This window comes from Bombyx mandarina, chromosome 10, assembly GCF_030267445.1.
Source record: "Bombyx mandarina strain Sakado chromosome 10, ASM3026744v2".
Taxonomy (NCBI): Eukaryota; Metazoa; Arthropoda; class Insecta; order Lepidoptera; family Bombycidae; genus Bombyx; species Bombyx mandarina.
Window position 1 is genome coordinate 4,949,274 of NC_143217.1, and position 13,899 is coordinate 4,963,172.

At 32.5% G+C, this 13,899-nt stretch overlaps 2 protein-coding genes across 25 annotated transcripts in view; one reads left to right on the top strand and one right to left on the bottom strand.

The window, feature by feature from the left end:
- Positions 1-2,533: 2,533 nt before the first annotated feature.
- On the top strand, positions 2,534-4,229 carry Rpb11 (DNA-directed RNA polymerase II subunit RPB11). The gene is made up of 4 exons (XM_089730276.1): positions 2,534-2,673; positions 2,788-2,877; positions 3,547-3,721; positions 4,095-4,229. The coding sequence occupies exons 1-4, from the start codon at positions 2,621-2,623 to the stop codon at positions 4,128-4,130; spliced, it is 354 nt and encodes a 117-aa protein (XP_089586402.1). The 5' UTR covers positions 2,534-2,620; the 3' UTR covers positions 4,131-4,229.
- Positions 4,230-4,498: 269 nt separating this feature from the next.
- Positions 4,499-13,899, bottom strand: part of CLIP-190 (Cytoplasmic linker protein 190) — a 46,548-nt gene continuing 37,147 nt past the window's right edge. For all 24 annotated transcript variants that reach the window (XM_089730251.1, XM_089730252.1, XM_089730241.1 and 21 more), the window contains 10 exons: positions 12,116-12,256; positions 11,576-11,707; positions 11,401-11,421; positions 10,913-11,084; positions 10,262-10,618; positions 7,331-10,149; positions 7,106-7,248; positions 6,818-6,961; positions 5,976-6,151; positions 4,499-4,934 (listed from right to left, as the gene is read on the bottom strand). In XM_089730251.1, coding sequence (XP_089586377.1) covers positions 4,888-4,934; positions 5,976-6,151; positions 6,818-6,961; positions 7,106-7,248; positions 7,331-10,149; positions 10,262-10,618; positions 10,913-11,084; positions 11,401-11,421; positions 11,576-11,707; positions 12,116-12,256 — 4,152 coding nt within the window. In that variant the 3' untranslated portion in view covers positions 4,499-4,887. The remainder of the gene's footprint in view (positions 4,935-5,975; positions 6,152-6,817; positions 6,962-7,105; positions 7,249-7,330; positions 10,150-10,261; positions 10,619-10,912; positions 11,085-11,400; positions 11,422-11,575; positions 11,708-12,115; positions 12,257-13,899) is intronic.

The window sequence follows — 13,899 nt, forward strand, 5'->3', positions numbered from 1 at the left end:
CCACCTTAATTGGTTCCCTTTCAGCGGACACTTTTAATACACTGAAACAGGCTTCTAACTTATGGACTCCATAGTTGAAATCTTTAGATTTCGTTCCCTTTGCCTAAGTGATTGGAAACAAAAAGCATAAATTTTTTTTTTATCTAAGCGAATCAAAGAGTAAGTGAGTGAGAGGTGAATTAAGTTAGCCCCTCAAAAAAATTTTTTTTTCCTATTTTATACTTATTTTCTATTAATTCGTTTGTTCATCATTTGTTCATGATTGTTCACTGTTAATAATTGTTTGTTCTGCATTTATTTATTTAAAAAAAATATTTAAAAATATACCAACAAGTTAGCCCCTCTAATGCAATTTTTAATATTTTTTCATCCTTAATGACTCGTAAATATTCATTTTCGATTGTTCTTATACAAAACACGTTTGTTCTCTTTCGAAATTACTCGTTTTTTGTTTAATTTACTATTTTTATTATTTGAATAAATGTATACAAAATATGTGTACTGCGCATGCGTCAACTATAATGCCTAAACTTTATACGCGGTTTTAATCGTGAAAAAAAAAACAAATATAAATCCTGAAGGAGCAATTAATTGGTATACAGTTTAATTAAAAAAATAAAAAAAATAATAAATGAAATAATGTGCATTGGCGTTAAGTTAGACCAAATACATTTTTTCCATCCTCTTACCTATCGTATTAAAATGTTATTTTACTAATGTTAGGAATATAATTTCGACTGTGTAAAAAAGTTATTATAATGTATACCTATATTATCTCTTGAAAGATAAATAATGAATATATTTACTTATTTGTTTATATTACCTATGTGAACTCCCTATCTTTTTTATACCTTCATAACGATAAGTAGGAGGATGGAAAAAATGTATTTGGTCTAACTTAACGCCAATGCACATTATTTCATTTATTTATTTTTTAATTTTTTTAATTAAACTGTATACCAATTAAATGCTCCTACAGGATTTATATTTGTTTTTTTTTTCACGATTAAAACCGCGTAGAAAGTTTAGGCATTATAGTTGACGCATGCGCAGTACACATATTTTGCATACATTTATTCAAATAATAAAAATAGTAAATTAAACAAAAAACGAGTAATTTCGAAAGAGAACAAACGTGTTTTATATAAGAACAATCGAAAATGAATATTTACGAGTCATTAAGGATGAAAAAATATTAAAAATTGCATTAGAGGGGCTAACTTGTAGGTATATTTTTAATTTTTTTTTTTAAATAAATAAATGCAGAACAAACAATTATTAACAGTGAACAATCATGAACAAATGATGAACAAACGAATTAATAGAAAATAAGTATAAAAAAGGGAAAATAAAATTTTTTGAGGGGCTAACTTCATTCACCTGTGAGTGAGTAAGCAAACAATTATATTATTGTAAGTGTATAATCTACTATGCATAATAACATACCTCTAATCATTCACTCCATAATATCATTTTTCATAAAAATATGAATGTAAATTAAAATAAGACATGACTTAAAAGTCTTAGTTACCAGGTCATAAAATACTTTAAAAAAAATACCCCTAAACATATAGGTATGCTGTTAAAGTTAAGTTAAGGCATTTAATTATTCTATAACTAAACACAGAAAATAAAGAAATAATTATTCATGCAAGTCTTTATTTGTTGTAGAAAATTTACAAAATCCTTTACTATAGATAAAATATAGGATAGGTAATATGTTACTGCTATCTACAGGAGTAAGGAGAAACTAATCGAAGCGATGCCATCTAGGGGCCGACGCCCGTAAACATTTTTTTTGAGTGCTTGATTTGCTTATATATAACTAATTTATGTGTATTATCTATGATGACGGGAACGCGAAGAGCGAAGTAGTGTGAATTGTTTTATTTTGTTCATGTTAACACAATACAAAAGTAACAGTTTTCTTCTAGCAGTAACAGAATCTGTAAAAGTTCACAAATATGGTTACAAAAACCAAATCCCTGGACGGGACTTCTGAGGTTCCTCAAAAAGCACACTGAAATTTCAGTAAATTCTCACTATTTTACTAGGATGTTATTTCGTTTCACCTTATTTCATGCAATTTCCACCCATTCAACCCAATCGATTACAATCTTAAACAAATCAATGTTATTTCATTTAGCTTCTATCATAGTTCTTTTTTCTACCGAATCGTTATGTTAAGGGGCTATTCCAACCACACACGGACCGATAGGTGGCCTCACGGGCTCAATCTGAGAGAAGATTCGGCGAGAAACTCAGATGTTAACGTTTTTCATATTTTAACAGAATAAAAGAAGAAAATAAGAAAATTGGCTTAAAGATCTTGTTGCCAAGCCGAAATTCTTAAATAAAAAGTTAAAAGTAAATATTAAACATAGTGACATTAAGTGTAATCTATGACAGTGACCATAGATTATACACTTAATATATGTGACCTTCGCTAGAAGTAATAGTGTTCTGTGTATGTGACTCTATTGTAGGATTTTATAAACAAGTTATCTAATTTATAATTTATCTGGGATGAGTTTGTTTGATAGAAGAAACTAAAAATCGCTTTATTCGGAATTCTTTGTAATATTTTTAGTCCAAAAAATTTGATAACGAATTTGTAGTCATGAATGCACCGCCGACATTCGAATCGTTCTTGTTGTATGACGGTGAAAAAAAGTAAGTTTATTTAATGAATTTACAGCTTAATAATCTTATTATCGTAGGACCGTAAATTAACAGTGTAACAATTGATTTATGCAGCTTATTATCTACAGAGGCTAACTGTTTCAGGGTTCAAAAAGAAGAAGATACAAAAGTTACAAATGCAGCAATATTTACAGTTAACAAAGAGGACCACACACTTGGTAACATGATCAGACAGTAAGATTTCTATCTTGTAATTACAGATATCAAATTTAATAGAGGAGATCTATTAAAAGTGATCATATTAGAGTTGAATACTATTTACCATAATGGTTTCTTCAATAAATTGTAATTTTTTTTTCTAAAATTTACAAGTGTCTTTTTACCTGTTTAGATTGAGATATGAGGTAACTTAAATATGTTTATGGTGAATTAGAAATAAGTAAAATGGCAGTACACCCCTTGAAGACTAGGTACAGGCTATAATTTTTTTCTCCTTTACTCCCAATTGGAATTGACATGTACTTTTTTATTTTATATATGAATTGTATTAGTATTACTGTTGGTGGGGAGGGGATGAAAGGGCATGGAGAGCAATTTTTTTTGCATAAACGGTTGAATGTGCGCAAAGCTCACTTGGTGTATAGTGGTTACTGGAACCAGTAGACATCACACAACATGAATAATGCTACACATTTTATTGTATTATGTAGTACAATCAACACTAAATGAACAAACGGTGTGTTTAAGTCTAAGACCTGAATGTTTTCAATATTAGTGGAGGAAATCAAACTATGTATAGTGTCTATTGATGTAGTGGAGTTGGTGAACCCATAATACTCACCACCCATAATTTTATTGCACTTTAGTGATTGTGTTAATTTAAAAAAACAAATATTATTTCAGTCAACTGCTGAAGGACCCAAAAGTCCTCTTTGCCGGTTACAAGATACCACATCCATTGGAACATAAATTTGTACTCAGAATTCAAACAACATCAGACTATACACCACAGGAAGCGTTCATGAATGCCATTACAGACTTAACATCTGAACTCTCATTATTTGAAGAAAGATTTAAAGTAAGTTGTTGGCACGATCTCCATTCTATAATATTTTTTTTTGTATTGCTTAGATGTGTGGACGAGCTCACAGCCCACCTAGTGTTAAGTGGTTACTGGAGCCCATAGACATTCACAACGTAAATGCGCCACCCACCTTGAGATATAAGTTCTAAGGTCTCAAGTATAGTTACAACGGCTGCCCCACCCTTCTAACCGAAACGCATTACTGCTTCACAGCAGAAATAGGCAGGGCGGTGGTACCCACCCGCAGGGACTCACAAGAGGTCCTACCACCAGTAAAATGTGTAAAAATTTGTTTAAAAAAAATGTGTAAAATATAAGTGTTTATTATTATAATTGTTTTTCCATATATTATTGCTTCATTTTTCAGGAAGCCATAAAGGAGAAAAAGGAAGGCTTGGATTAATTATAATAAATTCTCATTAGTGCGCATTTTTGAAATTGAAATAAGAATATTTGATAATAAAACTAAAATAAATCTGGTGTTTAAAATTAAATACAGTAATTATGAGTTTATTTTTAGACTACCTAATAACGTAAGTGTAAGCAAGTGTACATGTTATTTGAAAGATAAGAAGATGTCTATTGCCCCGGTATACTCCATATTATATCCATTATACCCTTATGTAGTTCATCTTTATTTATGAAATCTTACATAGACTAAAGAGAATAAATGCATCTAATTAAATTCTAACTGTTTACAATTATTGTATTCTATGCATTGAAAATATTGCAAATCCCTATTCCTCATTTAGCTAGATTGAAGAAAAACAATTTTGTGTCCAATTTGTTTATTGTTACAAACTTACAATTTGGTGTTCATTAATTTAATTTATGTTATAATAAATCAATATAAGAATTTTAAAAACATGATTGTGATAGATGTTACATTTCTGAAAATGTGTATGATATATTTCTCAAGTATGCATTATATCCAGATAACGCAATTGAAAAAAGAAACCAATCACCTTTTATGTTAATAAAATCAACATGCAATATCTTATAAAACAATAGATCGATGATGCTTATTTACATATATTAATGAACATTATTAGTTTAACTATGAAACAACTAATAACATTTGCTTAAGGTAAGTAAAATAAATAATACCCAAGTAAAACGAGTAACAACAGTATAGGTAACATATAACAATAAATTAAGAGTTAAAATGTTTCTTCCTCGTCACAGTTCTCAGTTGCGTGACCAAATACTGAAACAAAAACAAATAAAAAAATTTATACAAAAAAAAATCCACATTCTAGTCTTATTCATTACATTATTAATCAAGAATCAATGATCAGAGGATCCTCCTAATATTAATCACAAATCATTGGCCTATCTTCTTCATCAATTATAAGTAATTAGCAATTAAACATAGCTTTATGTTTTAATGAATCACCCACTTTAAGGTCGGGTCGGGCTCCGGTAATCGCTTAACAAAAATTAGATCCCGAGCTCTTTGGTCAGGTTAGGATTTCGTCGCGTGTTATGATACCAAATTGGTATTACATCCGGTATAGCAAATATACTTGATTCAACCTTCAACCACTCGCTAATCAATTGAACAACGAGACGACCAAATAAACTACAGTTTCCATATATACATAGTGAATGATATAAACACCCATGGTAAAATCCGTAACATGGAAAACGGACGCGACGGTATGATGAGCGTTCCGATGTTTCTGATTTTGTTTTCCAAAAATTCATTCTTCAAATACTTCGATAAATACATAAATAGATAATATATACGTATATACATAAAAATCGGTTCATGGATAACCTTTATCGGGTCACTGGACATTCAAAAGGATACGTTGGAACGCAGAGATCTTTTTTTTTATTGCCCTTGTAGGCAGACGAGCATACGGCTCACCTGATGCTGAGTAGTTACCGTCGCCCATGGACTTCAGCAATGCCAGGGGCAGAGCCAAGCCGCTGCCTACCGCTTATTACTTTCCACAAGCCTCGTTTGAAGAAGGATATGTCATAGCGCTCGGGAAACACCGCGGAGGGGAGCTCATTCCATAGACAGATGGTACGTGGCAAAAAATACCTCTGGAAACGCACTGAGGATGACCGCAGTGGCTCCAGGTAGTATGGATAAACTCTACTCCGGTGGCGGGCGGTGTGATGGTAAAAACGAGATGATGGTATCATATCAAACAATTCCATATGTTACCTACAGAGGGAACCGAAGTCCCTCCGCGGACCCAGAGGTTCCAAAAAGTAATTTGTATATTTGACAAACCTTCACAAATATCGCAGTACGGTCGTGGGGGCGGCGGTTGTCGTCTGTTGGCGGGCGTCGCCGGCGCGTCGATGTCGGCAGCTTGCCGGGGACAGTCCTCGGTGTCGTGTGCGTCGAACTCGTCACAAATATCGCAGAAAAGACGCGGCGCCACTGCTTTCACTTTACGACCGTTACTGAAGCAATGATAACATTTTCTTTAGTACCCACGTCCTAGATAGTAAAATGCGAAATACATCGAAAAGCTTTTAAGATGCCAGGATAAATCTATACTTCTATACTAATATTACAAAGAGGAAAGATTTGTTTGTTTGTTTGTATTGAATAGGCTCCAAAACTACTTACTGAACCGATTTGAAAAATTCTTTCACTGTTTGGAAGCTACACTATTCCCGAGTAACACAGGCTATAATCTTTTTAGAAAATAATTAGGGATCCTTACTAAAACTCCAATAATGTAACCCAAGGTGTAAAAAAATTACCTAAAATATTCTTTAAATCGCGTGCCCTGCGAAAACTATTGATGATAGAATAAAATAATGTACTACGACTTTGTAGAACACATTATTATTTACAAAAACTATTATAGTTATATCGCAATAAGCGTTCTTTTATTTAAAAAAATAAAACAATGTCAAATAACGTTGAAATTTTTGTTAAAGACCCGAGCGGAGCCGGAGCGGGCCGCTAGTATAAAATAAGAAGAATATACATATTATAAACACTATTATTTAACGTGTTCTAACTACGATTTTCACATTTAATGAATTTTCGATAGTCCCGAAAGCTTAAACAATTTGAAAAAGTAATATATAAATAAATGAAAGATGTAAAAATATTACAATAATGGTGGATCTATGGATCCCGCGGAGCCTTCGAGGACCTGTACTCGTGCCATAAGTTGCTCGTTCTTTCGTTGCATATCCACTATGACGGAGTTCAAAAAGCTGACTTTACCGTCGATAACTTCTTTATCGTCTTGTGATCTGAAAATTGATTTTATGCACTTTATGGTTACCGCAATTTAAACTGAATTACTCCTTACGGTGTATTACCGTATAGTAACCGTATAATATAGAAAAAAGTTCAATAACAATCATACAGAGAAATAATGTTACCGTTATACTCACTTCTGAGTTGCTATGGTATCTCCTTGGCCAAGTATGCCCACTGCATTATTATCATTTTTGTCTTTCAGATCGTTGCCTTTAGCGATTTCTTTTTGCAATAGAACCTTTTCTCTCTCTGCTATTTCTACTTTAGCTCTTTGATTCTAGAAAATAAATATTTGTGTTTAAGTAAAAATATAGTACCGTAAACGCACGCATTTGATTATTAACATAATAACTACTAACCTTAACTTCATCTTGCAATCTCGATATTAAATCTTCTTTTTGTTTTAAATCCTTAAGTTTGTGTTCAATATCTGCTTTCAACTTATTAACAACTGCTTCATTGTTCGCTATATGATTAGCCAGTGATTGTTTTGTGACATGTAATTCAACAGATAACTTTTCTAGTTTGACATCTTTTTCTGCATCTGAACTCTGCTGATCGTGTACTAGTTCTAACTTTTGGTTTAGTTCCATTACGTTTTTTTCAGCTTCAATTAATTTTTGCACAGTTTCATTTTGTTTATCCGATTCCGATTTTACTTTTTCTTTGTACTGGCCCAATTCTTTTTCGTATTCATTAAGTTTGGCCTTTAGTTCATGTTTGAGTCTTTTGCTATCTTTTTTGTATTCGTCGAATTGCGCCTGAAGCTGTTTATTAAGATCGTCATAATTCAATTTTTGTGCTTCGTTGATATTGGTTAGTTGTTTTATATCTTGTTCAGCCTTATTTAATAGTTCCTGTAACTCCGTTACTTTTTGTTTGAATTCCCTCAGTTCTTCGATTTCTTTTTGTTTTTCACTAACTTGATTTTGTAATGATTTCAAATTGTTATTTAGAGATTCAACTTCAGTTTTATATTTTTCATTTAAACTGTCATATTTCGTTTGAATCTCATCTAATGACTTTTGCATTTCATGTGATCCCGACTTAAGTGCATCAGCTACGCTTGTAAGTTGCGTTTCTTTTTCTTGCAGAGCCGCATCTTTATTAGCAACATCTAATTTTAATTTGGCAACTTCTTCACCTACTTCTTTTAATTTGGCTAATTCAGTCTTACTAACCTCAGTGTGAGATTTTAATAAACTATCTTTTTCATCTAACGCCCTCTGCAGATCGTCTTTCATAGCCGTGGTTTCCTTCAAGCTTTTAACAGAAACTTCTTGCGCTTCTTTGACTATTTTAAGCTCCTCGAGTGCTTGATTGTACTTAGATTGTATCATTTCTTTATCTTGAACAATAAGAGTCATTTCTTTTTTCATCTCTTCTAGTTGTTCTAGTTGATCCTTAATAAGCGATTCTTCCGCAGAAGAATTAGCTATAAGGTTTTCATATTTTTGTTTTAACGAAGAGATATCTAACTGAGCACTATTTAAAGTATCTTCTAACTGTTTCCTGTTTTCGTTAGCTTTAATTATTTCTTCGTTGGTTTGTGCTATCTGCCTATCTTTTTCCTTTATCATTTCTACATTAGATTTTAAATCTACTTCAAGCATCTCCGATTTCAGGGTTAGATCTTTAATAAAGTTTTGCTTCTCTTCAAGTTGCTGTTTTAATACATTTTCGTCGGCTTGATTTTTACTAAAATCATTGGTTAGGGTGGAGAGATGACTTTGAAGTACTGATATTTCTTTTTCATAACGCGTTTTCTGGTTATTCAATTGTGTTGTCATATCATCTAATACTTTTTGTAGCGAGTCTTCGTGTTTTCTGGCTTCCTCCAATTTATTGTTCAAGTCATTTTGAGCTTCAGTCAATTGATCAACTTTTTCCATTAATTTAACTTCTGAGGTAGCGCCTTCGGCTTTTAGCATAGATACTTCTTCTTTAAATCTATCATTTTCAACTTCTAATTTCTTTCTTATGTTTTCATGTTCTTCAAGTAATTCCTTCTCCTTTAGCTTTAGTGTTTCTATTTCTTTTTTCAGTATAGCATTCTCATCGGTTAAGCTATCGTTCGCTGTAAGTGCGTCTTTTAAACGATTATTGATATCAAATAACTGTGACTCGAATTCTTTAATTTTACTTTCAGTTTCAACAATCTTTTCGATATTATCATTGACCGACTGAACTAACTGACCGCGTTCTAGTGAAAAATCTTCCTGTAGTTTAAACAGCTTTTGTTTTAATTCTTGTTCTGTACGTGCGTAATTATTAACTACTTCCCTGTGCTTATCTTTAAACTCGCGTAATTCGCTTTCTGTTTCTTTAAGGTGTTGCGATAGTTTATTGAATTGATCATTAGAATCGGACGTTTGCCCAGTCAAGTTCATATATTCGGATTCTACTTTTTCCTTCATTTTTTCTAAATCTTCACATTTTTCTAATGAACTGTCAAGTTGACGCTTCAATTCGCCGACCTCTAATTCCATGGTTGAAAGTTTAGCTTTAAGTTCGACGTTCGCGGCAGTCAATTCATTAATTGTAGCTTTAAGTTTATCGTTTTCCTCTCTGAGCGTTTTCAACTCATTTGCGTTTTGCATGAACTGGGAGTTTAATGCGTCAAAATCGACTTTGTTTTGATCGAGCGTTTGTTTGTGACTATTTATTTCTTTGATAAGTTCTTCGATTCTAGAATTCCGTTCGTCGATTTCTTTTTTGTGTTCTTCTGCGATTTTGCTGTGTTTGATATTAAAGTTGGCTGTAGTTTGTTCATAATCATCTTTGAGCTTGATTATCTCTTTATCTCTTTCATGAATAGTTCCTTTATATTCGTTTATTAGTTTTTCTGTCGAACTTGAACTTGTACTGGAGTCTGCCAGAAGTTTCTCGTACTCTTTAATTTTTACAGACAAACTTTGCTGTAGTTCCGATATTTCTGTTTTGTTCTTCTCATTTTGCTGCGTGACTTCATTTAAGATGCCTTCATATTCATTAACTTTAATACTGCATTCATCCCGGACGCGTGCGATTTCCTCTTCCAAATTTTTACATGCCAATTCCTGTTTCCTCTTAGTATCTTCTAGCTGTTCCAAATCGATTACTCTAGCGCTCAGCTCCATTTTCAGTTTCGTAATTTCTTTGTTTAGATTTACTTCATGTTCTTTAGTCACTGCAATTACTGAAAACAAAAACATATAAGGTATCATGTTGTATTAATTATTATACAAAAATATTAAAATTTAACCTAATTTCTTCATAATTAAAATTTAACCTAATTTCAGATTAGTTACCTTTATTAAGTTCGATGGTTTTGTCATCGACGGCCGCTTGTAGCTGCGTCAGTTTCGTGTTCAAATCGATAATCGTTTGACTGTTCTCTTTGTTCGTTCTTTCGAGAGTTTGTTTTTCTGTTTCTAATTTCGATTCAGCCAATTGTAGTTTGGCTGTAAGTACCGATAACTGTGTCTCGAACTCAGTTTGAACAATAGCTAGTTTCGTTTTGGCTTCGTTCAGAGCCCTTTCTGAGTCTGCTTTCAATTTTGCCAATTCATCGGACATGCTTTTGCCTAACGAGTCCTTCTCGTTTTCTTTTTCTTTTAATAAAGCGTAAGCTTCGTCCAAAAGCTTTTGTAGTTCGGATGAAAGTGCTGAAATGTGATTAAATGGACAGTTGTAAAAACAATGTGTATAGTCTTAGTTCTAAACTTATCGTCTTAAGGCATTTCGTGACTAGCCGCTGCGTCCAGCAGAACCATAGACTCACTCTTCGCCTGTTTTACAACGGTGAAACGTTCGTGTACAAGCTATTGATAAAAATAAAATAGATTGCGACTCTATTCAGCACTGTCCAGGCAACGTTTAACTAATTTTTCTGGAAATTTTATACCACACCCTGTATAGCATACAGGTGAATCATTAAGAATCATTGTGTATGTACTTACTCTGAGCGGCGGACAGTTCTTCTCTGTGTTGTTCAGCCACAGTAGCGGCTTCAGCGTTCCGTTGTTCTTCAAGCGCCCGCAGCGCTGTCGCCGTAGCGTCGGCGCGGGCGAGCTGCAGCGCTGCTTCGGCTTCAAGCTCTCTGATGCGTTGCTCATTAGCAGCTATCTCTTTCTAGTTTACGAACACACGTCCACTTGTAGCTTGCGAAATTTTAACTTAGATACTATTTTAACTATTGTGTTCAGTAATGACGCTTTAACGTGTGAAATAGGGTAGTCATTTTTTTAATGTTATCAATAGTTCACGTCTCAAGGTGCACATTTAGTGTCCGATGAGCTTGTATATCTAATGCGTTATAGTTAATGAGGTACTAAGCTGGCGCTTATTTAAATATTTTAAATCTTTCAAATATTTTAACTCTATTGTACGTTACAATATTTTTATTTATTTAAATTGAGCAAAATACTTACAACTTATAACAACTTACCTCCATAGCCTCTTTGTATCTCTGTAAGAAAAAAAAAACGTATTTTAAAACGTAAATTATTGTAAATATTTCGAGTGGCCACATTATTTCTTTTTTTGTATTTTTTATTAGAACCATACACCTATTAGGTTAAATCGGCTAGACCACGTTATTAAAATAAATGAAAATGAATTACATAATAATCTTCCTTGTTGATGTTCTCCTCTTCGTTCCTGAACATGAGATCTTCGACCTTCTGCCTCTCGTCCTCCAGAAGCTTGTTGAGCTTGTCCAATTCGGCTTTGAGTTTGACGTTCTCATTGCTCGTCTTAAAAAAAAAAAAGTAAATAAGACACAGATTATTAAAAGAAACCAGACCACGCGACTCTGTTGTTATTTTCGTTTTTTAAACTTTGTTAGATTATACTTTATAGAGTTCGATTTCGATAAAGATAATAAACACACACAAAATAGTTGTGCTCATTTAGTAAAGTTAAAATTATGATTATTTTTTCATTTTATCAACAGAACGCTAAATTGCAAGTTTATTTATTTGTTAAGTTGCACCAACAAAGTTATCATCAATACAAAACATTGACAAACTGACAAAAGTTCATGGCAGATGTCACCTCAATTAAAGGCGCAATCGACAGTGCATTAACTACAAAAATAAAAAAGTTATATAACTAAGATTTGATTACATTTTATTACATAAGATTCAAGAGCGATTGAGCACCTGTGAGGCTTCCTTCTTCAATTGCGTGAGCGCGGTTTCCGCTCTGTCGGCCTGAAGCGAGATTTTGGCTACTTCGGTCCTTTCCAATTCACGTTCGCGCATCATTCGTTCGAGATGCTGCTGTTTCTCCCTAAGTAATTCCTGTTAATCAATTTTGTTAATTTATATTTACTTATTCATCATCAAGATCGACACGTACCGCAATACACCAATACGTTCGTGATTTAAAACACGAGAAACACATCATTCGAAGCGCTTGTACGAATTTTTATATTATTAGCTATTTAATACACAAATTAATAATTGGCAAATTTCGGTTTTATTCCAATAATAATTAAGTCTAAACATAAAATTATAATTAATACTAACAAAATCAATAGTTACGAAACATTAAAATATAATAAAGCTTTGATCTTTTATTCACAAACCAGTGTAAACTGTAAGTAATCATTATAATCGCTTTTACTTGAAAAGTTAATTGTTTACAATAAGTTATGCTTTCCAAATTTAAAATCGACATTTCTCTGACATTTATGTGCAACATACCTATTAATGTTACGTAAAAAGGTGACGTAGAACGAAACGCATCATAATGTTCATTACTTTGTGGATATATTTATAGATACGCTACGATATATTACAGTTTTAAATCGTTTTTATAAACGTTTTATCTAAATTACAGATAAATTACTTATTTACGTTAAATGGAACATTATATATAAATACTATCTTTTATTTACATTTGTGCGCGTGACGTCAGTATAATCATTATTTTGTATAATAAATATGCACCCAATAGAGCAAACCAAGATTTACAACCATAAACTTTGATAATATACTATACATAAAATATAATTAATAATATTGCTTGTTACTTTTCGAAGGAACAAAAATTTGTCGAACAGTGTTTTGTCGAGATCGGCTTGAGAATTTCCTCCTTGTTGATCCTCGTGAAGCGTAAACCTTGTAGTCGCAAACCAAGGCAGTCAGAAATGTCACTACTGCGTCGCACAGTTTGACCTAAAAAGCTTTGAAGTTTGAAGCAAATCATAGAATCTTGTTATAAATCCGCTTGAGAAAATAAGTAATACGTATAACTGTATCATAATACTTATCAGAGGGTGGCCGAGTTCAAATTATAAGTATTTTTTATTATTATTTTAATCTAGTCGAAATTTTCTTGTTTTTCCTACCTAAGCTGATGGTCTAGAGAGGCCATATCAGCGTAACCGAAATTTTCTGAATTGCAGCGTTTTGTATATTAGGTAGACTGAAATCATTTTTAAAAAAATTATAAGTTCTCCCGTTGTATATACCTATTTGGTGTATAAGTGATGGTTTACTATAAGATAAAATTACACTTAACTTATTTTACGGAACCAGAACACGACTTATCTGGTGTTGAATTGTTATCGGACATCTCTCTTTTAACACGCTCAAGTTAGCGTAAGACTGAATTTCAAAACCATCAATTGGTCGCTGACACATCCTGTACATATCTAGATAAACGGACAGTAACATTTTCTAATCGTTCAAACATAGATGATTCAATTGCGGCATGATAAATTAGTTCAAATGATATGACATATTCAATCAATTAGAACTAAATGTTGAATTGATCGATATTTAATGTAGCTACTTTGTTATTATGTATACTCATTATCTCGTTGCGATCGCATAATAATCCCATAAACGGTTTTCAAATTACAAAAATATAAGTAATGCAGCATTTTTCTCAGTTGATATGACGACAAAAAACCATCTAACTTGAAACTCATCAAATT